This window comes from Sebastes fasciatus, chromosome 12, assembly GCF_043250625.1.
Source record: "Sebastes fasciatus isolate fSebFas1 chromosome 12, fSebFas1.pri, whole genome shotgun sequence".
NCBI lineage: Eukaryota > Metazoa > Chordata > Actinopteri > Perciformes > Sebastidae > Sebastes > Sebastes fasciatus.
In genome coordinates, this window is record NC_133806.1 from 31,676,710 (window position 1) to 31,703,305 (window position 26,596).

At 42.9% G+C, this 26,596-nt stretch overlaps 1 protein-coding gene across 1 annotated transcript in view; it reads right to left on the reverse strand.

Annotated features, from left to right (window-relative positions):
• Positions 1–4,811: 4,811 nt before the first annotated feature.
• sall3a (spalt-like transcription factor 3a) overlaps positions 4,812–26,596 on the reverse strand; it is an 88,209-nt gene continuing 66,424 nt past the window's right edge. The window contains exons 2-5 of the mRNA XM_074654731.1: positions 19,339–21,083; positions 7,660–10,812; positions 6,902–7,239; positions 4,812–6,468 (exon numbers count right to left, since the gene is read on the reverse strand). Coding sequence (XP_074510832.1) covers positions 6,037–6,468; positions 6,902–7,239; positions 7,660–10,812; positions 19,339–19,420 — 4,005 coding nt within the window. The 5' untranslated portion in view covers positions 19,421–21,083 and the 3' untranslated portion in view covers positions 4,812–6,036. The remainder of the gene's footprint in view (positions 6,469–6,901; positions 7,240–7,659; positions 10,813–19,338; positions 21,084–26,596) is intronic.

Genomic DNA, 26,596 nt, shown 5'->3' on the forward strand with positions numbered 1-26,596 from the left:
ATCAGGCTCGTGCCCTTCTCACCCCTCCTCCTCCTTTGAGATCTCTGTGTTGGGAATAGAATAATATAAGGCTTGAGGGAGCAGGTTGTGAGATAAAAGGCCACATCACAATGATGATCTCTATCGATCGGCAACCTTGGGCACACAGAGGAGATCCGGCATTTGTCACGTCGAAGCTGAACCCAATAGCTGATCCACGCCGCTCTCTGATGAATTGGCCCTGTTCGCCAAGTTTGTTTAATTGATGACGTGTTCCCTTTCAGGTGGACCACCGCTATGTTCCACGCAGTCATTGATTTTCCAAAACTCCCCCTTCTTTTTTTCCCGCTTTCTTTAAGCACCCAACTGCCAAAGACAAACCCTCCCACCCCTCCACCACCCCCACCTCGACTAGACCTCGGCGACACGGCGAGAGGAGTGTCCTTCAGCCTGCTTCTGACCAGCCAGTTAGACTTCCAGAGATGGATATACAGTGGCTCTTTGTTAGCATAGAGGCCTACTAGGTGTATCAACTTAAAAGTATTATGAGAAGTGAGCAAAAGTCAAGTCTCAGCTCACATTCCTCAAAGAAGAGAGCTGGAAGTTGTACAAAAATACACACATTTACACACACGTACAAAGGTGCACAAAACTCACGTCAGATGTACGTGAATGTCAAAGCTGTCACGGCACTAATGCCCGTTAGAACTGTGGTTCTGTGACTTAAATTAAGAGCGATGTTTTCCCTGAACTTTCTGACTCTTGGTGAGTGGCGTTAAATGCAGGTTATATTAACCACTGACTACTGTTGGATGCAGTAGAGTGCATTAAAAATAATTTTTGATGAGAACTAGTGACCACAGGCATCTTCTCTGGTGAGCAATACCCAACTGTTGATCCCTCCCAAACCGTTAATGTTTTGAAGTGCTCACCAGGCTATAGTGCACCACGCTTCGGTGGCTCTCAACAATCCATACAGGAAAGAATTTGAATTTGTAAACCACACAATCCTATTCCAGGGGATCTGGAGTGCGTAACTTTGTCATCTTGAGAGCCTGCATGAAAACTAACACTTGCCGGAGCGGCCAAGCAACCAGTCAAGCGCTAGGTAGGCAGCTTTTGGCCATCAAAGGGAAATTCCAGCCTAATGGGGTTTCAGAGTTTCCAGTGTATTCCTCTACCGTCCGCAGAGAACACGATTACCTGAGGAGTGTTATCACACACACACACGCACACACACACACACACACACACACACACACACATCACACTCTCTTAACTTTGTACTTCAGGTGGATGCACATGCTTTAGACACAGGCAAAAGTGAAAAAAAAAATGTGGGAGTGAATTTGACTGCAGAGCATGAGGCTCATTATGGGACTTTGATTTTAAAAAGGATAGCAAGCGAAGCACCCCAGCAAGCTATGGATTGACTCAAGAGCTGAGGCATGGAAGTGAAAAAAAACAAAAAAACAAGAGGAGCACCAACAAAGGCAGAGAAATTGTGCAAAAAAAAAAAAGGCATACTTTTGGATTTAAAGCACCTATCTCAGATCCCAGAGCCTTGAGAATGGGATTGGATTACTGTCGGTTAGATTTACTCCTGTGGCTCTTCGCCACTACATCATCGTAGGGCCCCCTGCCTCTGGATCAATGGGGATATTTACTGCGCCTGTTTCAGGGAGACTTTCACAGTAGGCAGGGCATTAAACAAACAGCCGACAGCCCCGTCCCAATGATGGCCTGTCTGTTCACACTGTGCCATGCCCCAAATGTCACACACATTCACTTCAAAACAGGTAGCGCACAAACACGAGTGAAGTGCAGATAAAACAAAAGGCCAAGCAATTTGCTGGGTGTGCTGAACAAAGAGGAAACACTGCCACATTTCAAGAAAAGAAAAAAAAAATATCCAAGAGAGATGGAACGGCACGTTATGTTTACTTTTAGATAATTAGCCTTGTAACCCACTCTGAAATTATACTTGTTAAAATCCTCTTAAATGGACACACCTCACACCTAATCCCTTGTCTGCGCTCCCCTCGTTGCTCATAAACATCCTGTTTTGACCAGTAAAATGAAATTGCTCTTCACGTGTTAGACATTACATTGTAATGTATTGCTTAATGGAAAAAACAATAGCATAACTACAGCAAAAATAAAATCTGGGTAACATGCTGAGGTTTTGCTATGGAAATACAATCAACAACCTCATTTAACCTGAGCTGGAAAGGCCTCATAATTGAAATCACTTGAGGTAAAACAGAGTATTTTCTATGAAGCTGCAGCAACACACTATTGAATTATATATTATAAATTTGAGAAGAATCGCCATTATGGTGTCAAACAACAGTCTTTACATGCACGCATACTGGCTGTCTGCAAAATCATTTGCTAAACGCGAGCGCATGAGTCGAAGAATGAGCGGAATGTATTTTGCTTCCCGCTCAGATATGAGCAAAATAAGTGCCTTCATAGAGAAAAACAGTCAGTATGAAATTTCTTCATTACTAAGACAATTCCACTGACTAAGCCTGCGCTATCAGCTGACAGTGCAATGTCAAACAATGGGCTCACAAACGGCAAGCACGCATTACCGAATCAGCCCGGGAGAGCTCCCGAGGGGCAGACTCCACTCCCGTTCATCAACATGAAAAGTAATATGTGTGTGAAAGTCAAGAGAAAAATAATAAACACTTATGGCTCGGTGGTGAAAGCTGACGTAAGCTGGACTCTGATGGACCAATCAGCGCTTCAGCTGCAGTGGATAATGTGCCCACTGCAATAGGAGTCATGCTGTATACATTGTTGCCCTTTCTCCTAATATATATTATTACATTTTAAGGTTTCCAGAGGTAATTAGCATGTCTAATAGCTAATAGCTGCAGAAACACCTGGTAGGAACCATGCAGGCATTCATTTAAACTGACAGGATGGAACACTGAGGAACGTTGCAATCACACATTCAGATTTGTTGATTTGGATTGGCTTTTTTATTTTTGCCTCCAAGAATGATTTATTGCCGTGCTCTGCAGACTGACATGAAAATGAGTTTAAAGTCATGCTAATCTTCCTTTATATAGTGAGGAATGGGCCAAAGTCAAGTGAATCACATCTGCCAGTCCAGTTGCCACAGATAAGAAGTGGAAAACTCTTTTGTTCTCAGTGATTAAAGTTAGCGGTGGTAACTTTCATCTTGCACCTGATGTGGCTGCACGTTCAGTTCATTTTTTCTACAATCTCTTAAGAATATTTGGTTTAATTCTGTTTTTTGTCTGTTTTTCCGTTGGAGAAAGTGAGAACATGCGTATTTGTTTGTGTGGGAGTGTGAGAATGTGTGTTCGCACACATGTTGACCATGTGTCAACGCGTACTGCACCGGGAGGGCTGAATGCTGGGAGGAGGCCACCATCGCTTTACCGTGCATGGCGTTCACAAACACACACACACACACACACACACACACACACACACACACACACGCTGCTGCGGCGTAGCAGGAAGGCATCTTAGTTCTGAGGTGAAATGCTGGACAAACACAGATTGTCTCACACACTAACATGTGATTTCTTAATCTTCTATTCTATTGCACAACGGCCGTGGCAAGTTAAAGGTTATTATGACGTTGTTTCATCAGATTTTACATGAGCTCAATTGAACACTAATTCCTGCCAGTCATTAATTATTTCTAGTATTATGATGTGAAAATCACGATTGAGATATTGATTCTCCTCATATAAAATATACAAGCTCTTTTTATGATTGTTGTAGATACAATAAACAAATTCCATTACGGATAACAGCTTTTACCTGGATTAACCTCATCAGTGTATTTCAGGAAAAAAAATTTTTTTCATAGTACAGCATTATATATACATGCATTACATATTTAAGAAGAAATCTTGCAGTACTTCTTATATATATACATATTGTTATGGTTCTGATATGTTAAATTACACGTGCATATCAGTGGATTTCCAGGATGCAAGAGAAGGCCGACAAATCATCAGCTGTGTGTGTGTTTTTTTTTTACTAATGTATAGACTGATCTATACAGGAGAACACACACACTCACACATACACACACACATACACCACGCACACACACACACACACACACACACACACACACACACACACACACAGAAATAATCTAATATAAAAACACTTTTTTTTGCAAATTAAAAAAAGGGCGATGCAGTGCAACAACAATAAAAACAATTTAACAAAGGGCAGAAAAGGATGTGTATTTTTAAAATGATGGGTCTTTTTAAGGGATTTTTTTCCCTCCTAGGCAAGCCACCATAAAATATCTAGTGAAAAGCAACGTGTCCCAAAAGAGAAGACATATTTATTACCTGAAAATAAGTTGGCCATAATTTTGGAGCAAAATCAGTTGATTTTGGAAAGAAAACTGAAAATTTCGAACTAATTAATCTATCGTATTAATAGTGAAATGTGAAATACAAAAGTTGTTAAATAAAAAGTTAAATAGGAATGATTTTAAAATAATTGACATAATACTTTTTAATTTTACTTTGTTTTTTTCCTATCAGTTAAGGCGCTCTGGTTGTCAGTTAAATCAACACTACAATACAAGATATCTTGCCTGGACCTTTTTCTTTTCATCTCCAACATATTGAAAAATGCATAAATGAAAAAAAAAGGATTTAGGGAAATTTAAATAACAATTATAATGATAATGATAATCAAGACACCTTGTCGTTGATTTGATCATATGTATCTGGCATTTCAGTTTTAATTTATGGAAATAAAAGGGTGACAGAGAAAGGGGAGACGTGATGCAGATAAGGAAACCATTCAAACACACACCTGTTCTCTTTTTTTTTATTTAAGAAGGTTTTGATTGAGTGATGAGTTTGCACTCTGACGAGTAGCACAGATGCAACAACAGAGAACCGACTCTGCAAATTGTAGGAGTGGTACGCTGGAAACAATGAAAACAGCACGTGATAGATAGCTCAGTCAAAAGGTTAACGGGAACTCACAGACAAAACGTCTTGTTTTTAAAAAGTGCATTCACAAACATGACAAATACTCTCAACTCATGATGTCTATTTTTATGTGATACAAAATATGCATACCTGTTTTTAGATTTGTCTGTATTTCTATACATAGATATTTCTTCAAAAGGATCACTTCTTTTTTCTTTTTACAAAGGTTAAAAGCAGGGTTGTGGTCATAGCAGCTTCGGATATCTCTAGCCTCTTTACCATGGAACGAGATACACATAGTCTCAACAGATATCCAAATAAAACCTACCGTTTTTCTCTGTTGTTCAACTCAAACGACATACTGTCTTTATTGAAAGAGATATTCTTCAGTGAAGCCTGCAGTTTAGAAAAGAAATGGATCAATAAAATGCTTGGGCCATTAAATATATTTTTGTATACCCGCTTTTTTGTCAATATCATAAATACTAAAGACACAGGACAATATTATAAGACAATGCTGGGAGACTAAATGTAAAGATTAAAATAGTTCAAACATTATTTTTTTCAAGTTTTCTAGTTCATGAGAAAAAAAAAATATCAGGCGAGCACAGAAACACTATACTTCAGTCTTTTCTTCAGTCTATCCAGGGCCCTTTTATATTTAAAAGAGCAATCCTAAACAGGGTTGCCAGACAAAGGCCAGACTGTCTTTAAACTTTTCTGTTTTTAGTCCTGTCCAGATAAGATGCGTGCCCATCATAAATGAGGCAGGATCCTGGTTTTCAAAGGAATTCATAAAAGCAGTCAAACATACTGATAAAAACCAATAAGTACCATGCAAATCTTGCAAGACGACATATTCTCAAACAAGAGACAAAGTATTCTTCGTATAGGCGAAATATCAAGTGAGGAGGGAATGGGTGAAAGGCAAAGACCTCTAATCAATACTAAATACTATATTTCCAAAACCAAACAAAAAAATATTTAATCTGTACATAATATAGTACGCATGAGTTCAGACTGGATCAGCAGTTTCTTTCCTTGTTGTTAGACTCTGAGTCTTTGCCAAACGCATACCTCGGAGCAATACAGAAAAGTCTTTTTAATTGATCCCAATCTCTTTGTTCTCCTCCATAAATCTGGAGAAGGGGCGGCCGGCCCCGACATCCAGACCAGCCTTCTCCATACCCGTCATGGGAGGGCTGCCGCCGGTGTGATGGCGGTCCATTCCTCCCGGCATGGGTCCCAGTGATGTGATTCCTGTGCCGCCGAGGCTGATGGGCAGCTGGTTGATGCCTCCGTTCTGGATCACGGAGATCTCATTGTTCTTCATGGCCAGCCCGTTGGTGATGGCGGCCGCGTACTGGTTCCAGAAGCCCGGGTCGACGTTCATGGCTCGCGCCGCCAGATCCTTCTGGAACATCTCGCTGAACTTCATGGCGTCCCCGCCCAGCAGGGCCATGGGATTCTCCACGGACAGCCGCCGACCCCTTCGGGCTGGAGCGTTGTTCCACATGTGTGTTCCCATGTGAACCTAAAATTGGCAAGAAAATAAAAAGAAACATCATGAGTGTGTCATCGTGAGTCGTAAATCCTACAGCCAAGGCAAATACGATATACAAACAAACATTTTATGGATGGGAATGAGAGGGAAAAGGCCAGAGTTAAATGTAAAAACAAACATGCATACATTTTTTTAATTATTTTGTGGTACTTTAAGATTTTATATTTTGGAAACTGTTTCAAATTGACATAAAATGCACAGATATCACAAAACCATTAAGGTAGCAGCTACGAGATCAGAACCAGAAACATGAAAAGTGATGGCAAGAGTAGTGACATGCAGTACTCCAAAGGTCGTTAGTTAGAATCGATCCCACAGTGTTACATGGTACATGCATCTTTTCAACCACAATGACCCCATGTATGTTAAATTCTAATTGATGCTTCATTAAACTGGCTCGTACCTTCAGATTGCCCTTCGTGGTGAAAGCCCTTCCACAAATCGAGCAGGCGAAAGGTTTCTCCCCGGTGTGCGTGCGCTCGTGGATCTGCAGAGCACTGGCCGAAGAGAAGTTCTTCCCACACGAGTGGCAGTTGTGCTGCTTGGGAGTGCGTCGTGGTGGCGGGGGAGCCAACATGGGGTTGATGCTGGGACTCATGTTGCTCTGGGGCGCCGCGGCAGGAACCTGGATGCCCACGGGCAGGTGAGAGTTGTCGCTCAGAGACACCGACTTGCCATGTCCATTCATTTCCATTTTGATCATGTTTGAGGCGGTGCTGGCCAAATTAGGAGTGCTCAGCCCTGGAAAAAAAAGAGTTCAAATGAATATTAGAATGGTGAAACATTAAAAGTGCAGAGTAATTTAGCTGGGAGACCCATATATGGCTGCAAGGTAGCTGCTTGAATTTGTCAGACTTTAAACCTACAAATTACACTTCCCTGCTGAAGCCCCACTGCATTAATTAGGCTAATAAGTCTTTATTTGTTTATTTATAAATTTAGAAAATGAGTGAATAATATTTTCAACTATATTTATTCCTTCTCTGGCTATCATATCTTATAATATTTCCCTCACATCTATTGATATATAACAGTATATTGAGTAGATGTTTTCTTTATGAGTACATTATTTTACGTAATAACTGCACGTTAAATCTGCATAGATATTTAATTCACTTTATACAATGCATTCAGTTTCTAGTTGATTTTGCACATACACACCTCGATCTCTATTTAGAAACAGCATGCTGAAGTGGCTCTCCTCCTTGATATAGTGCCTGCCAGGTTGAGTGGCAGTCAGGTCAAGGGCCCCGGTGCCTTCAGTTGCAGAAAGCGGAGATGGGGTCTCTGATTTTTCCGACTTCACCGTTGCCAGGGCAGATGTATTGTTCTCCTGGCCCTCGTCTACTGTCATGACACTGCCGTTGTTGTTATTGTTGAACATAGCTGGGGACTTGGATCGCTGGCTCTCAGAGTGGCTGTGAGCTGGGGACAAATGCTGCATAGAGCCAGAGGACTCAGACAACGCAGGGCTCCCCAAGCTTTGACCTTCAGCATCCCCTACTGCAGACAGGGAATCAGTGGCAAAGCAATCAGTCTCTAGCCCAAAGCTGATGCCGTTCTGCGTGGGCTTTTGACCAAACGAACGGCTCAGGTTGGCAGTAGAGTCGATCATCTTCATCTGGTTCTCCATCGCAGCGATGCTGGAGATGATGGAAGTTGGTGGGGAGCAACCAGGTGAATAAGGTTTACATGGGTCTACCTCTCCCTCTTTTAGGTCGGCTTCATCTTCCATAGATTGCTCCATTTCGTCCAGAAGGTCATCGTCGTAACTACTCATCGCGTCTAAGCTCTTCTCGTCAAAGGAGAGGTCAGTGTCCATCTCCTGAAGGCTCTCGGGGAGCGGGGTGTTGGGGATCTGCCCTCCCATGTGCATACGGATGTGTTGCTGCAGCACGACGGCATTGGTGAACTTCTTTTGACAAATAGGGCAGGAGTGCTGGACCCGAAGCGGGGGTTTGGATCTATGGACACCAAAGTGTGTTTTCAGGTTCCCTTTGGTGGTGAACGCCCGCCCACATATCTTGCATTTGAAAGGCCTCTCGCCAGTGTGGATGCGGTAGTGCATCTTGAGAGCACTCTGGCAGCTCAGAACGCGGTGACAGATGACACACTGGTTTGGGTCGGTCATCTTCTTGTCAATGTTCTCGACAAGCTGCTGCAACTTTGACGTCTCTGAGGTTTGCATAGAGTCTAGGAGGCCTCCGAAAGGGAACTTGGCCTTAAACTGGTCCGAGAGCATGGGAAGGACAGGATGGGAGACGGGGTTAGAAACAGAGTTGGGGCTAATGATGGGTTCAGTGGCCTGGCCACTGCTGGACGATGTGGTGGAGTTTACGGTAGAGGAGAGGGCCACTTGAGTTAGTGTGGTTGTGGTGGTGGTGTTCTCTCCTGACCTAGAGCAGCTCGGAGGAAGGAGAACACCTTCAGGTTTCAAGAGGGGAGGTGCTTCACTCCCTGGACTGGGTTTTGGGGAGGGTGAAGTAGGGGTCATGCCAGAGTCAATAAAAATATTAGGAGACAAAGATGCACACTCGCTTAATGGTGGAGATGGCCTCTGAGGGGACCTGTTGAGCGGCGTTAGGCTGGGAGACTCGCCAAAACCTCCCATCATACTCGGCAGCGTGGAAGGCAGCTGGAGTCCGACTGAGGTGGGGACCGTGGGGAGGACAGGTTTGCTGTCGAGCCATGTGGTTACAGGTTTTTCTGGGGGCAAAGACATTCCGTACGGGATGCCCGAGCTCGTGGGCACGTTGTCCAGGTACTCTGGCACGGGGTAGGGGTTCATCTGAATATGTGGGTATTTCTCTTTGTGCCTCTGGAAGTGGACTTTCAGATTTCCCTTGGTGGAGAAACGGTTGCCACATATGTTGCATTTGAAGGGCCTCTCTCCAGTGTGCGACCGCAGGTGGATCTGTAGGGCGCTGTCACTGCCAAACACCTTGGCACAGAACCGACACTTATGCTTGAAGAAGGGGTCCTCAGAGCTGGGCTTAGTGTCAAACACAGACACATTCGGGGGCTTCCCCTTGCGGTGCTTCATCAGAGCGGCGAGGGGGTCGAGCGCGTTGGCTGTGGCCGCTATGCTGGCCAGCGGGTTGGGGAAGATAACGCTGCTGGATGAGCTGTGAGGTATCAGCGGTAGATTGGAGGCAGAGCTCAGGAGGCTGCTGTGGCTGAGTGAGGGAGGGGTGGTGGAGTTCCTGGGGAGACCCGAGCTACTGCTGATGCCACCGCCTCCTGTTACACTACTACTAGTGCTAATGTTGTTCATGACTGAAGATGAGCAGGAGGGAAGTAGAGATGACAATCCAGTACCACAAGGCGAGGAAAACACCGAGTTATTGGAACATGTGTTGGGTATTGAAGAGCTAGACTGCTGACTGCTACTTTGTGGTGTTTGAGAGAGAGGCCCTTCTGTCGCTGAGGTCAGGGGTGAAGGGCCTTGACCACCGAGAGTGGCCGGCAACCTAACAGGCAGCTGATGGACAGGGGGAGCGATGAAGTTGTGTAGCTGAAGCTGACTTGCGACAGGAGGGGCACAGGAGGATACAGGCCCCTGGTTTCCGGCAGCGTTGCCGTGATGGTGGTTTAGAGCAGGCTGTGAGGCAGACTGTCTGTTCATCATAGCCACCTGACTGCGTATTTGTTCTATCAGCTGCAGCTGGTGTATCTGCTGCTGCTGGAGGGCCATCAGCTGGTCCAGGATCATGGGAATAGCCATGGTGGAAACCCCACTGCCCGCTGCTGCCTTCACACTCTGTGAAAACTGGGCAACCGCAACCCGGGTGCCATGCAGGGTCTCCAAGGTAACATTGGTGCTTGGCATGGCGTAGCTTGTAGCAGTGGAGGGAATGACATCGTTGAGCTGAGGTAGGGAGCCGTCTGGCTCGGGGGATGTCACGTCTGTCTCTTCAGGATCCATGTTTTTTTCTGGTGATAGCTCTAGCTCCATCGGTTCGTCCTCCCTTTCTAGGACATTGACCCCATTCAATGTTGCCGTCTCCGGGATGTCCTCCCCCTCACCGGCAGGACTGTGGTTGCCCTCCCTGGGGTCCTCGCTGTCAGCCAGCTCGCTAGGGCAGCTGGGTACAGGGGAGAGCTCTGTCGGGTACTCTTGGGAGGGGTCAGGCGTGTTCTCATTGTCATTCACTATGAGCACCAGGGGGTTTTTGGTGCAACTCTTTAAATGTTCACAGAAGTCTGACCACTTGAAGAACTCAGCGCAACACTTCTCACACACATGCGTCTCCTCGCTGCCGCTGCGGCTCTCATTCCCGCTGTCGGCGTCTTCCAGCACCACCTCACCTCGGGCTAAAGGGAGGGGAGGGGGTCGGGAGAGTGGAGGGAGGAGGGAACAAAAAAAAAGAAGAATTAATGAATAAATAATCAATAAAGAATCCACACATATTTTGCAGTGCAGTGCTGCAAAGATTTAACCTTTGATTTTTTTTTCTCTCTTTTAACATAACCAAAATCAATATTCTTTTTTTTTTTTTTTACTCTGAACAAATTGCCCTAGTTCACCAATTCTCAAGACCCAGGTTTGTGCATTCGCACCCTCTCCATAGAGCCAGCTAATAATTTTCTTAGTGCAATCCATCAAATTATGAGGGCCTATCAATTGTGGATACTGCCGCTTAATGAAATTCCATAGAACCTATTGATTTCCAATATTTCATACAATTCACAGCTGCCTCATCTGTTGGGTACAAATCAGGGCTTTGATGGCCCCATTAGGATTCCCCTCTGCTATCCAGCCCAGTCATTTCCACCTGAATTTCAAATGCCTGGGCCTTTTTCATTTAGCATTGCAAAGGTAATACTCTAGCACTGAATCTAAGCAAGGGACTCTGTACTGAAATACTCTTTAGTATATGACGTCAGGAAAATTGTGTTGTCAAAAGTAAAAACCGATATCTGTTGAATCTATAGCACTTATACATTTACTGCAACATTCACTGTCAAATTGGATCATTTAAAATGTGTGCAACCAAAATATACATATCTATAAGTTTAAATTATGCCCACTTTGAAATGTTTTGAAATACAAAACACAACCTTTCAGTTAAGAAATTGTGTGTGTGTTACTAACTCTCTCTCTCTCTGTCCTTCTCTCATGCTCTCTGAAATAAGACTCAACAAATTACATGCTAGTGCCATGGCAGCAAAGTCACTGATTAGTTACACATGTTTAATCACAGTTGTAGGAAGCCACTTCCTCTTCCACATGCAACCATCAAGAGTCAAACAAGCCGACGCAAGCTCCGAGCAAGGGCCCGATTCACACCTGATCAAAACCATGTCAAAAAAATGGCCTCCCTTGTACGTTTATTTTTTTTGTGTTCATTCATAGTTATACTCTATGTGTGTGTATGTGCTGTACACATTTCCCTTTCATTACAAGTAGGAAGTGTGCTCAATCACTGCCACAGCACCCTGTTCAGTTTATACTCAAAGACCCGGCACATATCTGGTAATATAACTATTTATCTACAAATTAAACTATTGTATATACGCTTCACACTACAAAAAAAAAAGGACAATTTTGTAAGTAAGCATTATTGCAAATAAAAGTGATTTATTACACAAAAAGATGGCCACTCTAAAAGAGCTGCTATAAAAAAAGGTTTAAGTTCTTAGGTGAGTTAATACTTCTTAAAAAAGGGCCTCAGAGCTACTAAAATACAAACAAATGGGGTTTTAATCATTTGTAAAGTATGTATGTGACTGTATATCTAAACACACTCACACACACACACACACACACACACACACACACACACACACACACACACACACACACACTTGAATAAAGTAAGTAATTACATTAATGCAAATTTGCTTCCACTAATCATAGGAGCGCAACTCACCCAACAGGCCAATAGGCCTGGGCTCTGACTGTAAGAGGTAAAAAGACACGTCAAGAGTGACGCTACCTCTAAAAACTCCTAGAAAATACTGCACATTATACCGACTGCACATGTTTACTCAACATTAAAGGTCTTAGTATGTGTTGCGAGTGAGTAATCGTGAGATTCATACGGCGCTTACGCTCATTTCAAAGGTTAAAATGGAGCGAGCCACGGTGAGGCAGACATGAAACATTTGTGCCAATTACAGTGACTCATTAGTAAAGAAATTCATCACTCCTCCTGTAATTTTCTGGCCAAAGGGGGGGCATGAGCTATCGAGGTCTGGTGTCTGTAACTTCATTAATTATCAACAGAAAAGGCTTTGGACAGGCTCCATGTTCTCATTCTCACTAAGAGCACGGCTGACAAAACAAGATATTGTTTTACTTAATCATATAGATTTCCAGGTTAAATTAGAAATAAAAATGATAAAGGAAAATGAAATGTTAAATCCTGCTTTTCATTTTAAGTTTTGTATTATTTCCACTTTGCAATATTTACGTCACACCTCTCCTTGATTTTCCAGTAACAAGTTAACAAAGTATATCAGTATAAAAAAAATCCATTTAAGACAAAAACAAATCTTCATTTCTATTATATACCATATTTGTAAATCACAAGTGAAAAGGAGCAAGTGGACTGGAAAACGTCAGCGACACGTGACAGCAGGCTTAAAATCTCCTTAGCCTCAGCAGCGGACAGCAGAGCTCATTTCCATAATTGAGGGTTGAAAGGTCAACGCAAATGAGTAGGCATTGTGTTGAGCTGATTAGTTATTAGAATGGTATTACTGTCAATCTCTTTTATTCATTCATACAATTACAAGTGGGGGCCTTTGTATGCCTCTGACCTCACACACATACACACACACACACACACACACACACTGACAGACAAAGAACAAACACAAATTACGTGCACATGTGTAGAGATAAACACCTAAATAAATGCCACATATACACACAGACACATGCTTTTTGCTGTTACTGGAGAATAAATAACGGCAGTGTATATACAGTAAGTGTGCTTGCACAGGCCAGCCTTTTCAAGTTTTCTGACCTAAAAATAGAGAAATTGTTTACTTTAAATTATATTTTGTGAATATAATTTTTATTTGCAAATGTCCTTCCCTCTTGGCATTTTCAGTTTTGTTACATTGTAGACATAACCAGATGTATATTGTGAAGAATATTACGTCCTTAATAGCTTAACAATCATTCAAAAATGTGCACACTTAAAAAAAAAAAGATTTGAGAAACCATGCAGTGATTCAGAGGAGGGATTTTGCTGTGGTTTTCTGGCAGTTTTAACACAGCTACAATTACTCAATATTACAATACACGCCACACCAGTGTGCCACTTGATTATTGTTATGCTTTTGTTGGAAATATTATAACAATGAGCTCAAAATAATACCGTTTGCATTCACAATCACCATTCACTCCTGAAACAGCGGGGTGCCATCGTGTTGTGCAGCTGTGTAAAGGCGACATTTTGTGTTTTTTATGTGTTTGCAAGACAGTGAGAGAGAGAGAGTGAGAGAGATAGAGAGAGAGAGATAGAGAGAGAGTGTGTGTGTGTGTGTGTGTGTGTGTGTGTGTGTGTGTGTAGGAGGGGTGGGGGGGTATTGATTTTCCTATAGCATGAGAAAGGGAAAGGATGAAGAAAAAAAAAAAAATCCAATCCGTTTTTCATTCCTTTAAGAGTCTTCATTTACTCAGATGCAAATATTAAGCCGGACGCAGTCAATAGGGGGGATTGTAGACGTTGAATCTGTGTGTCCGCTATCTCGCTCAGCAATCTTTGGCACGCTAACTGAAACCGCTAATCTGACATATTATATCAGATGAGGTATTCATGCTTTCCACCGATTCTGTGAAAGCCACAGAGCCGAGCATTGAGCGGAGCATCGGGCAATTACAAATTCTCCCATTCTTAACAATTTCCAGATTCACTTAATGAGCACACACGAGCAACAGACAATGACACTGGTAACATTTACTCCGTGTTAAGGTAAAGTCGTCGCTATCTCATTTTAAAAAAAAGGGGTCATTTCACGTGTATCGTATCTCTTAATTTGAACTATTTTCCGCTTAAAACCTCTTCGTCACATCGTGAGATTTTTAATTTCTGACAGTCAGGACAGTTATCTCCAAAAAGGGCCTGCAGTCACAGCCTCACTAGGACCGCCTCCTCCTTCTGCCCCTTTAACATGCATTCTTGTCAAGCATCTGGGGATAGCTTAGGACCCTTAAAGAGAGATGCATCACTTTACAGTATAGGTCCTGCCCAAGTTGGGAGGGGATGGCACACAAATAAAAAGAGGCCTGCTGGGTTCAACAATGTTGGAATTCTTTCATCACACATCCACCACTCTATTCTCTAAGATATTACATATTTAACTAAAGATTTTTTTTTTAAATATTAAGGTTTATTTTAAAGACAACTATTTTGACTTATTGTGTGCCACGTTTTAATTTGGTAATTTGTCTGTCAGCACAGGATCATTGTGACCATCAATCATTCTGATTTTACTTTGGTTTCTACACTTTTTGTTCCCATTTAACACAAATCTTATTATCATTATCTATTCATATTTACATGTATTTTTTCAAACCAGCAGATCCTTCAAAAAATAATACTTTTTTCTGCACAGTTCCTGGACAGTAACGTCTCTGTGGATATAAATACATAAAGCATCTTCTCAAATGATCCCACGCATCCTCAGACCTGCAGAGGCTGGAGCGTCCTCAGCACTGTTCTCTGTGTGTGTGTGTGTGTGTGTGTGTGTGTGTGTGTCATCGGCCTGGTCAGCCCCGCTGCAGAGTGGTACAGTCATATCTGCACTAACAGAGAGGCCTTTGTCATTGCCTGCAGATGTGGAGCAGCCAAAACATTAACGATTTGTTTGTGTAAGCATTTGCAATACAGTATTCAATGACGGCACTCTGTCCAGATGACTGTGTCACCCGTCAAGATGTCTCTCTGTCCTCCACAGAGACGAGGAGGGAGGCTTTAGGATATCTAATGGATGCTCATCCTCAGCAGGCCAAAGACATATTTAAAAGATTCTGTCTTTTTAACATGGCAATCTTTGCTTCAGCGAAATTTAGATTTTAATTTTCAAGTTAAAAAAAAAACACTCAAGCAAAGCACCATCTTTACCAAACTACAACATCTCAGCTGTCAAACTGTGACTTGACCTTCTGAACAAATCAGTGCTGAAATCACCTAAACAAACACAAACAAAATCATCTTAAGAAAAGCCACTAATGACAAAAAATGCACCTCCTCAGCTGATGGCTTGTTAACCTTCTCTTAAATCCGCCAAAATCTTGCTGTTTGGTTTTATTTTAAAAGAGTCCTGTCAAGTTCTTCCTCTCAATCAGGATATTACTTGTTTGTGTGTGTTTTCGGTGCTGAGAAGTAATTAGGACACGGCCATATTTGAGTGCCTTCTTTGGCACAAACTATGTGGGTGGTCCAGAGGCCTGCACCCAATGGTGAGAGGGGATTAAAACAAAAGCCAAACAAAGCCCCACTGCAGGGGAACCATGTTGTGACTGTCAGCGGGGATTTCCTCACTGTATTATAGATTTTTTTTTGCACCTCATAACTACGTACATTCCTGCCTCAAACGTTATGTTGTAGAGAAAGGAGAACTTAAACATTGTGAGTGTTTTTGAGAAATGAATATTTCTGTGAATAAATAAAACCACATTTGTGGTCGTCCACCTGTTCAGTGAAAGCATGACCGATTCCTGAGGGGTCTTCTAGAAAATATCACTTTTACAACCAATAATATCGGGAAAATGTGCGTTTCTTGGTTTTAAATTGATCCTGTATGTCTTCGTCCATAGCTGGGGGATATTTACTTTTAGAAATTCCTCTAAATAGGAGTAGGCACAAGTGTGCTCATACATGCGCCACCGCCTCCCACTCATTCCACATGCACACCTTCAAAGACACTGGATGCAGAGGAGGGCGGTGGCGAGGTGAAAAAAGCCCGTCGCCGTTCACACTTTCTAGGACACGAGCGAGCTGTGCTGCCAAGGTCAACGGCACACATGTTCTAATTGTACGAGGAGCTTGACATCATAGCGGCAGGACCTGGCTGGGCCGGGGCTGTAGGCAAAGGTTAAGTCAGCAAGCTTTATAAAAGCACTCCTAAGCAGACCCCCCCTACACTCCCCATCGTACACACACACACACACACACAGACACACACATATACAACCCCCCATGCCCCCAGGGGGCAAGTGTCCGGAAGGCCTGAGGGGGAGATGATATGCCAGACAAGGGCTTGTTGGCACTTGATTTTAGTTTTTCATCTTTTCAGGGATGCAGCACATTAACTGAGCTGCAGTGGACAGCAGACAAAGACACAAACACACACACACAAACAAACAAAAAGGTCAGATCAAATTGAGGATTTGGAAAGAAATGAACATACAAGAAGAAGTTTGTGCTGCCTGATCATGTGGTTATTTTCTTGTCTGATGGCTATTCTCATAAAATGTGCCACGGACAGAGAGAGAGTGAGAGTGTGTCCTTCGGCACAATTTTGAACGCCACTCGAGTGCTCGACTTTCCCCTCGCCACCAGCCCAACATCGTATGGATTTTAAGTCTAAATCAAGCAGCGACCGACGATTGGAACTTCTGAATTCCTTCGACATTATATGCAATGATTTGTCAGGGCCGGGCGATCGATGGTGTCGTCAGGAGCTGCACCACGGCAGCGGAGAATCTGATCATGCTGCAATGATACAGCGACGGTCGTGACATTTGTAGCTTGTCTATAAGGAAGCTTTGGATGAGACATGGTCTTATTAGGTTTATTTAAGTGTGTATGGGCTCACTGTGCCCTGCCAGAGGCTTGGGATTGTTTCACTGCGACGTCTGCCCTGACAAACAAGCGAGCCAGTAATCGTGCTCCAACGAGGACGGGCAGGAACATTCCACGGCCACTTCCAGTCTCAAGCACAATGGCGTAGATGCTATAGGTTACCCACGACACAGTACGAGTGTGTGTGTTTTTATTTTAAAGCCACACATCCATGTAGAAATGTGTGTGCTAGAAATGGAAAAAAGAGTGTGTGGATTTTTCCTTATTCTAGATCCGTCTTTAGACAGTTTTCTGTATCACCAAATTGCATTTTTAAATGAATTTCTCCCTGCATTTAAAATCATCCAGTTTTTACGACAGGAAAAGGGAAGCTCGCTTTTCATTCCATCATCCTACAGGAGAGCAACCTGATGGATGTTTCATATCTCTCACCAAAAGGTTATCTCAAACATTAACACAGGCACAATGTTTGTGTTCAAATGCTAAACGCCCTAAAAATTACAACAAAAAATCCACACCGAGTAAATCGGACAAAAGAGCCAAGAGTCCTCATCAGTGTGATTCCCCATGCAGCCCTCACACCAACATTTCCCCATGCAAAGAGAGCTGCTCCCCAGAGATTACATCACGCATTTCTATTGTAAAGAAGCCCTGCAAAGTGTGTGCGTGAGTGTGTGTGTGTGACTAGGAGTGTGTGTTGGCCAACATGAGCCTATAGATTGAGGTATAAATAATAGCATGCAGTGATTTGTTGGGAGCTTTATGGATACCCAAAAAGAAATACATCTTAAAAGTGATGATCTTAATAATACAACTGCATTGTTATTGGTGTTAAAAATTATGAAATTAATTTGTTAATCCTCATAGATAAAATATGATTTTCTTTTACATTTGTTGCGATATGTTTTTATAAAATACAGCAATTAAAAATACTACAATTTAAAAGAATTTTAAATTGAAAAACAATCATGCACAATAGGATTTTTTTGCACCATAAAGTGAGAAGAATAATGTTCCCACAGTTGTCGTGTTGTTCCTATAATTCCTTCGCCTTGCTTAAGATGTGACTTTAGCTCTATAATGATCGTTTTATTGCGCAAAAGGCTGAGTACAGAATAAAAAAGATGAATGAGCCTTTTTTTTCTCTCCTCCACATGGCGAGGACGAGCCCTGTCAACCGATCTTGTCGACATTGTGGGCAAAAGGGAACAAATCAAGTGTGCTAAATTTATGTGAGGGGGGGTAAACAAAAACATTTCCATAACAAAACGAGGCTTCGACCTGCAGCACAATCCGCATTTTGCTGCTCGGAGAGCCAGACAGGCGCTGAGGGACAAAAGACACTGATGCAAAATAAAAAATGTTTTTATTAAATTAAATTTATTTTTAAAATAAATATAATGAAAAATAAACATTATTGCACGATTTACCAGGGAATTAAGAATTGTATAGCTGTAAGAGAGAATGTCAAATATTTGTTCAACTTCTCAAATTGCGTGTGCACGTGTATGCGTTTGTGCGTGTGTTTTAGTGCGCGCGCATGCACATCCAAAGTCAACTGTATGAGATTTCAAAGACGTATTTAAGAAAACAGCTCCGATATTTGGCACACGGTTCAGTAAATAAAACCAACTCAATTTTTTAAATCAGGTCTTTCAAAAAAAGGCCTCCAGCTCGTAATATAAATGCTATTTAAGTGTTGTGAATGAATAATGAATATATATTAGTTGCATTAATCTTAAAAAAAAAGTCCCCTATCAGCCAGCAGCCGCTGGAGTGATGCAGCCTGGACGAGCTGCAGGTTACACTCATGTTAGGCGGATAAAACTAACACACAACTTCTTAAAGGATACACTGATGAGAGATGTCTAACTGCATCATAATGCATTTATTACAAATTATTGCATCTATAATTTAAGAAATAAATCTTATCGGCAACCCAACAATAATCCAAATAAATCCAAACGACTTTTCCATTTGAGGTGGAACTTAAAAATAAGTTTAAAAAACAGAGTGAAATGAAGAAAGAGTGTAAAAGCAGAGCTGTGAGGAGGAAGTAGTGATCGGATCCACTCACCGTGCTCGGAGATCACCCCGGCTATTGCGGGCTCGTCGTCGGACTTGAGGTGCTGCGGCTTGGCTTGCTTGCGTCGGGACATGCTGCTGCTGCTGCTGCTGGAGTCAGTGCTGGAGAGGCTGCTGCTGCTGCTGCTGCTTTACCGCTCCGTGATGCCTCTGCGTTTTGCAGCAGATACATCAGCGAAGAGCGAATGAATCAACACGCAACAAAAAAAAAAAAAGTTCGCAAATAGTCTGATAGCGTTGGAGGAGTGAGAGGAGGAGGAGGAGGAGAGACAACAACAACAACAACAACAACTAAAAAAAATAGTCAGAAATTAGCCGGTGGTGTTGCTGCTGCTGCTGCTGCCGCTGCTGTTGCTGTGCGTCGGATTGCGCATGTCGGTATAATAATTACGATAGTGAATAATGCCTCTGGATTAATGGCACCGTGTGAAGGTGGGGAGGATTGGCTGGAGTCCAGCGGACGCGCATTGGATATGCTAATGAGGGACGGACTGAGCAATTAGCTGCTTCACTCTCACACTTTATCCGGCTCTTTTCTCAAGACTATCCAGCCTCTCCACAACAACACAACACAACACAACACAGCAACAACACAGCAACAACACGGCAGAGCTCTTGTTGTGCCCGGCTCACGGGGGGGTCTTGAACAGGACCGGTTCTCCTCCCCTCCTTTCCTCCTTTCCTCCTCTCCTTCACGGAGCGCACTGACTCACTAGTGAAGACGATTCACCGCCGCGTTCCTCCTCCAAGTATCTCTCCTCTTCATCACTCTGACCTTCGTGATCCCACTTTTACCTCACAACTTCAGACTGCGTCTTCTTCATAAAGTCTTTATCTCGAGAGCACTTTCACTCTCTCTCTCTCGGTAACTTTTGTGTGTATGTGTGTGTGAGTCTGAACACGTCCTTCTGAATTGGACTGAAATGCAGCGCTGTTTACAGTCTCTGAGATGGTTTAAAGTTTGCTCTTGATGGACATGTTTCCGGTAAAGTATAGCTGCGGGTTTGACCTGGTCACACGGACATCGATAACCGGAGAAGTGGACGGGACGAGTAAAGTTCTTGACAATAGTAATAAATTGTTACCGGGGTGCTTTCTCTTTTCTTTTCTTGTTTTTTTCTCTCTTAATGGCGCAGCTCCGCTCTCCAAACTTTGACGCGCGTCTTCCGAGAAAGCAACAGTCCTCCTCCTCTCAGTCACAGCACCGATGTGATCAAAAAGTCATTTGTCCCGCAGAAAGAGAAGTCGCTTCAGTATTTGTGATCGCGATGAAGTCCTCCTCCTCCTCTTCCTCTCGCCGTGTTTTAGCTCCCTCGCCTCGGTGCGCTCTCCAAAAAAAAGTGTCTTTTGTGGATCTGTGGTGTCCAAACACTCAAACACTCAAACACCGCTGGTTTCCCAGATTAAAGCATCAGTCAGTGTGTTCCTCTTCCGTCGGCTCGCGGGCTCATATCGAAGCCAACTTTGCAGTTCTCTTGTGGCGGACCAGTCTTGCTGTCGGTGTCTGTGCGTCGTGCATGTCTCGGTGTGTGTAGGGTTGTGCGCTGCGCTGCGTGTGAGAGAGTTAACCCCCAAGCACAGGTTCAGCCCATTGCTTTCAGCCACCACTAGGATGTACCACCACGTTACTGTTCAATGGATCGTCCTCTCACTCCAGTGTGTCAACACCCAGATCTGACCTCCCATCATAGAATATCTCCCATCATATAATATCTGTCAGCTCTCAGCAGCCGCCGCCTGGAAAGGAAACACACACACACGCTGTCATATTAATCACGCACACTTTTTTAATTTTTTTTTATGAGTGGTGATTTTGTGGCTCCACGGTAGGCTTTACCTCACATCTTCCTACTTTTATGTTCACTTTATAGCTGTGCAACATTTTACGCACGGTGGCAACCACTGGGAATGTAGTTTGTGCTTTAGGCTATTGACAGTAATCACATTCTAGTGATTTAATTTTTTTTATATTATTATAAAGATATAAATCATCATATAAACATGATATAATATACATTTTTATATATTGTTTTTTCCTCTTTATTCTTACACTATGTTTAAACCTAAAAGACATGACAATGAGAAACGATGTGATGTCAGCTCATTGTGGCGCTGAATAAACACATTAACCCTTTACTTTGCAAATTCCTATTTGCATTAAAATGTGTGGATGCATGGGGTCACATTAATGGGGAGGGGACTTAAAGGATTAAGATGTGCGAGGCCGACTGGCATGGAAATAAGACGGGAAAAACGTGCGTAATAATTGTATTGATAAACATGATTTATGGTTATTTTTTTTTACTTATTTGTTTTTATTACAAACGTCATAGTATGTCATAAGAAAGGTTTTTAAATTACATGATTATTTGTTGCAATATTATAAGTTATTAAAAAAAATGATGCTGAAAATATTATGCTATGTTTGTTCAGTTGTTCCAGCGCGTGAAACATGCGCATTGCTAAATAAATTAGAAACCATTTTACTGTACGGATGGATCCTGAGCTGTTTTCAGGAGGGGGGGGGGGGCTCAGTTAGAGCTCCCCCCCACCCCACCCCACCCCCTCCCTCTCCCTCTCCCTCTCCCTCTTCTCCCTCCTGTCTGTTTGACTTGTCTATTCCCCTGTGTGCACCTCATATGAGAGACAAATCTGATGACAACAAGGTCGTCCTGTGAACAAACTTTCTTCCCCCCCCTCTTCTTCCTCTTCCTCTCCTTCTCCCTCCATCATCCCCCTTACAAGTTATGTCCAAAAGGCTGTTATTATCTGGTATTAATAGATGCAGCCCCCAGGAAGACAAAATCAGCTATTGATAATTGCAAGGAGTATACGGCAGCTACTGTATCGATCGGCGTGTCCTCCACTCCCCTGGTGCTGAGAGATAAGGAGACACACTCTTTAGAGCAATATAATTTCTTTTGACCTATCTGCTTGCTACAGACTTATGATGAATAGCCGGAGTGGCTGCGGTCCTTTATCACCAAAGTTACCCCCTTGATATAATATTGATTCTTTATAACTAGCTCGCCACACAAAAATCAAACTGTCCACTTGGCCATCATCATCATCAATATCATCACAAAGGCGGGAGGAATGAAGATCCCGCGCGCCTCCAAAGGCGAGCCGTTACAATCTCCTCTGTAGGCCTAATCTTTATTTTGCTGATGATGAAAGGAGAGAGGAAACGAGGCAAGGTGCCATTTAAGACGAGGTGCCATTTAATCCGGTATAGACTACACACACACACACAGAAAGAGAGAGAGAGAGAGAGAGAGGAAGATCCACAGTGATCAGGTTGCCAAACAGCTTGGAATTCTGGGAATTCATTTTGGTGTGAACATTTTGATTGACAGAAAGGTTTTGTCTGATTTTAAGGCTCTCCACACTAATTCCATATTTTTTCTATAACTGATATATGACAGTGAATTAGAGGGGAAAACTATTAAAATGAACTATGAATTTAGAAAACCTAATAAGACCAAATGAATCGCTCTTTAATTGACTGCGGTGGGGAACGTTTGTTTTATGATCAGCTGATACCGGATGCGGCCCACAGGCATCTCTTAACCTTAAAGAACAGGCTGGTTCTGCTGCAGAGCTGGAGCCCCATAGAGGGCTGTTTCAACGGGGCCACTCTCTCTATTCACCGGGAGAGGGGGGTGGGGGTGGGGGGGTGAGGGATGGAGGAAGCAGTGAGGAGGGAGGGAGGGAGAGTAGAGGGAGAAACGTGTAATCACCCAAACAACCGTTTTTACCCGTTTCGCCCCCTCTGGATCTGTGTCGCAAGGTAAGAAAAGGGCTCCTCCACCGGCCCTCTCTCTCTGCAGCACACACTGCAGCAGCGGCTGACTTTCTGTGAGAACTCCTCTCCTTCTCCTTCTCCTCCTCTCCTTGTCTCTCTCTCACTCTGCAGTCTGCCGCCAGCCTCTCTGTCTCTCACTGCGGATACCGCGGAGGAGGCCGGAGCGCGAGGAAGACACCGAGAGGTAAATAAATGACGCTCGCGGTTTGAATGTATTATTATTTTATTTTTTGGTTTATCGCTGTGCGTCATTGTAAAAGTGTCAGCCTTAAAGTTATCCATCAGATATGTGTAAATACTTGGCCGTAATAATGTGATATTGTTGTTTGGACTGAGAAGTGATCAGAGCGCCAGAATAGCGCAGCTCTTTCTCTTCGCGTCAGCGTCCAATCAGACGTCTTTGCGCCGCCGCAACTGGTGCCAAGACGCATTTACACACACACGCACACGCGCACACACCGCGGGCTAATGTAGCAGCCTATGGCAGCCTATGGCATACCGCTGAGGCTTCTATCTGCACCAATCACAGGCGACTTGTAACTTTAGTTTGTGCTATTGGATGATCATAGTAATGACAGTAATCCTCCTGAAATATTCCTGTTGGACTGTAACTCATTATTGGGTTGATGAGGACTTTATTATTACAGACATTGGCACTGCATGTGACTTTATAATACTCACATACTGTTTCTGTGGCAATCAATGTTACACTATCTTGAAGTTGATATGATTTCATTGTGAAATTCCTTTAGATTAATATACCAAATTAATGGGTTTATAGTGGCCTTATTATGGATTTCATGTCTTAAGCATCACATTAATCATTATATGATAATAATATATCAACAGGACTTGATATTGACTTTGAAATGGTCACATATTTTATTCTGTGCTATGTGTCTATGATTGTAATATTCCTATAATTATTATTAATTATATTATTTTATTGAACGTGAGGTTTTGTCCTGTATTTCATAGCATTCTTTTGTGATTATGGTTGTTAGGGTAGTGTGTTCAGTAAAGTGTTTGTCAGTTCATATAGTGAATTTAAAGTGACATTTTTTTTCCTTATTGTGCAGTAGTTTATTATTATAATATTCCTATAATACTCTTACTTTGGGGTTTTATCTTAATATAAGGAAATATTGTTTTGTCATTTGAAATAGGATCCTTGAGTTGTTTTTATCAGGATTGTGTTGGCATGGGTGACTTGTTAGTGTCGGGTCTTATAGTGAAGGTATTCAGGAGGGAGCCGCTCTAAATGTTTGTCTGTAAACGAAACTACAGCAGCTGGATGACATGACTATAGGAGTGTGTTTTTCTTTCCTGACATGTTTTCCAGCTTTGCTCTGCGCTACACACCCATTAGTTGGATATGTAAAACACACGCACACACATATGCACACACAATTTGATACATAATTGTGGACATCATGCATAAGTAATGACTGTTGTAGCTGGGGCTCGACTAAGTGGCAACTGGCTGTGATCCTGCACTGAAAGTGGAGTGTTTTCACATTTATCACAGAGTCACAGATTAGGAGGCGTTCGAATCCGTGTGATCCGTCCAACTGTTTTCACATCAGATGTCAGTGAACCAGACCATACACTTTCAGTCATCATATCATGACCTGCTTATCTCGCCTCAAACGAGGCGAGCCGCGATAGAATGTGACAGGCGCGCCCGTACCTGAGATGAGTAAAATGTGATCTGACTGCTCCAATCAGGCCTAATTGAAATGAATTGAATCAACCCAATTTCTTCTGCTACTGTAATTAAATTAGTAGCTGGGGTGTAATTGGACATCGAGTTGGCACTCGAGAGAGAGGAGATGACAAAATGCTCATTGCTGCCACCGAAGGACTTTATGTGTCAAATCCAGTGTGAAAGGCAGCGCACCAAATGCTGGCTGACACGTTGACAAGGCTGGTGCTTCCCTAGAAGAGTCTACAAACAAAAAAAACATCAGATTATCTGCCTGACTGAAACAATACGTACAGATCTACCCACATGTGTGTAAACATGTTAGTGTGGAAATGAACATATTTATAAAGTGTTGCTTTTATAGTCCAGAATATTTTTCCTGCAGGAACCTAAAACTCCTAAATGAACTTCAAAATACTGAAGTTGTTATAACGTTAGCAGCTCTTAAATAAAGAATGACCCTCTTAATCTATGGCAGAGGAACTCAGGATGTAATAAATAAAGAATGAGCTGATAAACGACACTTTAAACAATTGAAGGCAAATCAAATAAGATTGTGTTGCAGTCAGAAGTGCGTAACGATATTTAATAAAACCTTGATACTTGCGGACCCTTCTAGATACAGATGTGAGAACATTATCACATCTTGATGTTTGAATCGAAAATGCCCCTAGCTGTATCAAATATCTGATATATCAGTTTGGCCACTCACAGGAAGGGAAGAGGTTTTAGTGCTCTGCGAGGCCTCGGTCATCTGTGGCTGTAATGCCGTTTCCAAGAACAATGAGCAGAACGGGGCTAAAGTCGCACTGATGACACTTAATCTCATTGGAATTCCTTGTCAGGTTTGACCTTGGAAAGATATTAGCCACTCGACAAGTGACTCTGTGTGTGTGTGGGAGGGGAGAGGTGCCTGTGTGTCTCTGTCGGCAGTTATGTGATTGCAAGTTGTGTCTGTGTGTCTGTGTTTTCTGAAGTAAACAGGTGAAATGTGGAGCAATTTTAGAAGTATAACTGTACCGTCAGTGGACGCACGGTGATCCCTTCTGTTAGAGCACCTTCCCTGTATTTGCATGGTGGTCTAGCACTCATGGAGGTGGCTGGAGGTGGTGGTGGTGGGGTTGGGGGGGTTATGCATGTGCACAAGAGTCAGCCAGCAGCCAGACCAGTGGGCTGCAGGGATCTGTGGCCCAGTGATATGTGTGCCACATTGTCTGTTCAATAGAGGCCTTTTGAATATTTAAACAGCATCAGTTACTTCGTACTGTCGTTGTTTTGGCACCATTTGCCTTGCTTAATCCTGGTAAGTGCATATCTACACTGTCTTACTGACAGTGTAGAGGTGTGTGTGTGTGTGTGTGTGTGTGTGTGTGTGTGTCAAGAGATATGTTGCATCATGATTCAAAGCTAAGTTAGCACGCTGATGAATGTACGGTAAGCATGCCCTTTGTAGTGATCAGACTCCCATTAGAAGAAGTGGGAGTGTGTGTGTGCAGGCAGGGGGCCATTTGTGCGCGCCTGTATGAGCATGCGAGTGTGCTTGATGCCATCTAAAATGAGAGAGAAAGACGAGGAAACAAAACACCAAGACAATAACGTTCAGCATTCACAAGGTTCCTCAGATATTTAAAAGCAGCCAAGCTTTAACGAATGCAACATCCTCGCTAAGGTCAGAAATGTGTGTTTTCTGCATTTTGTTCCTGAAATGACTGCTTCCTCTCAGTCGACGCTATCTCCCAG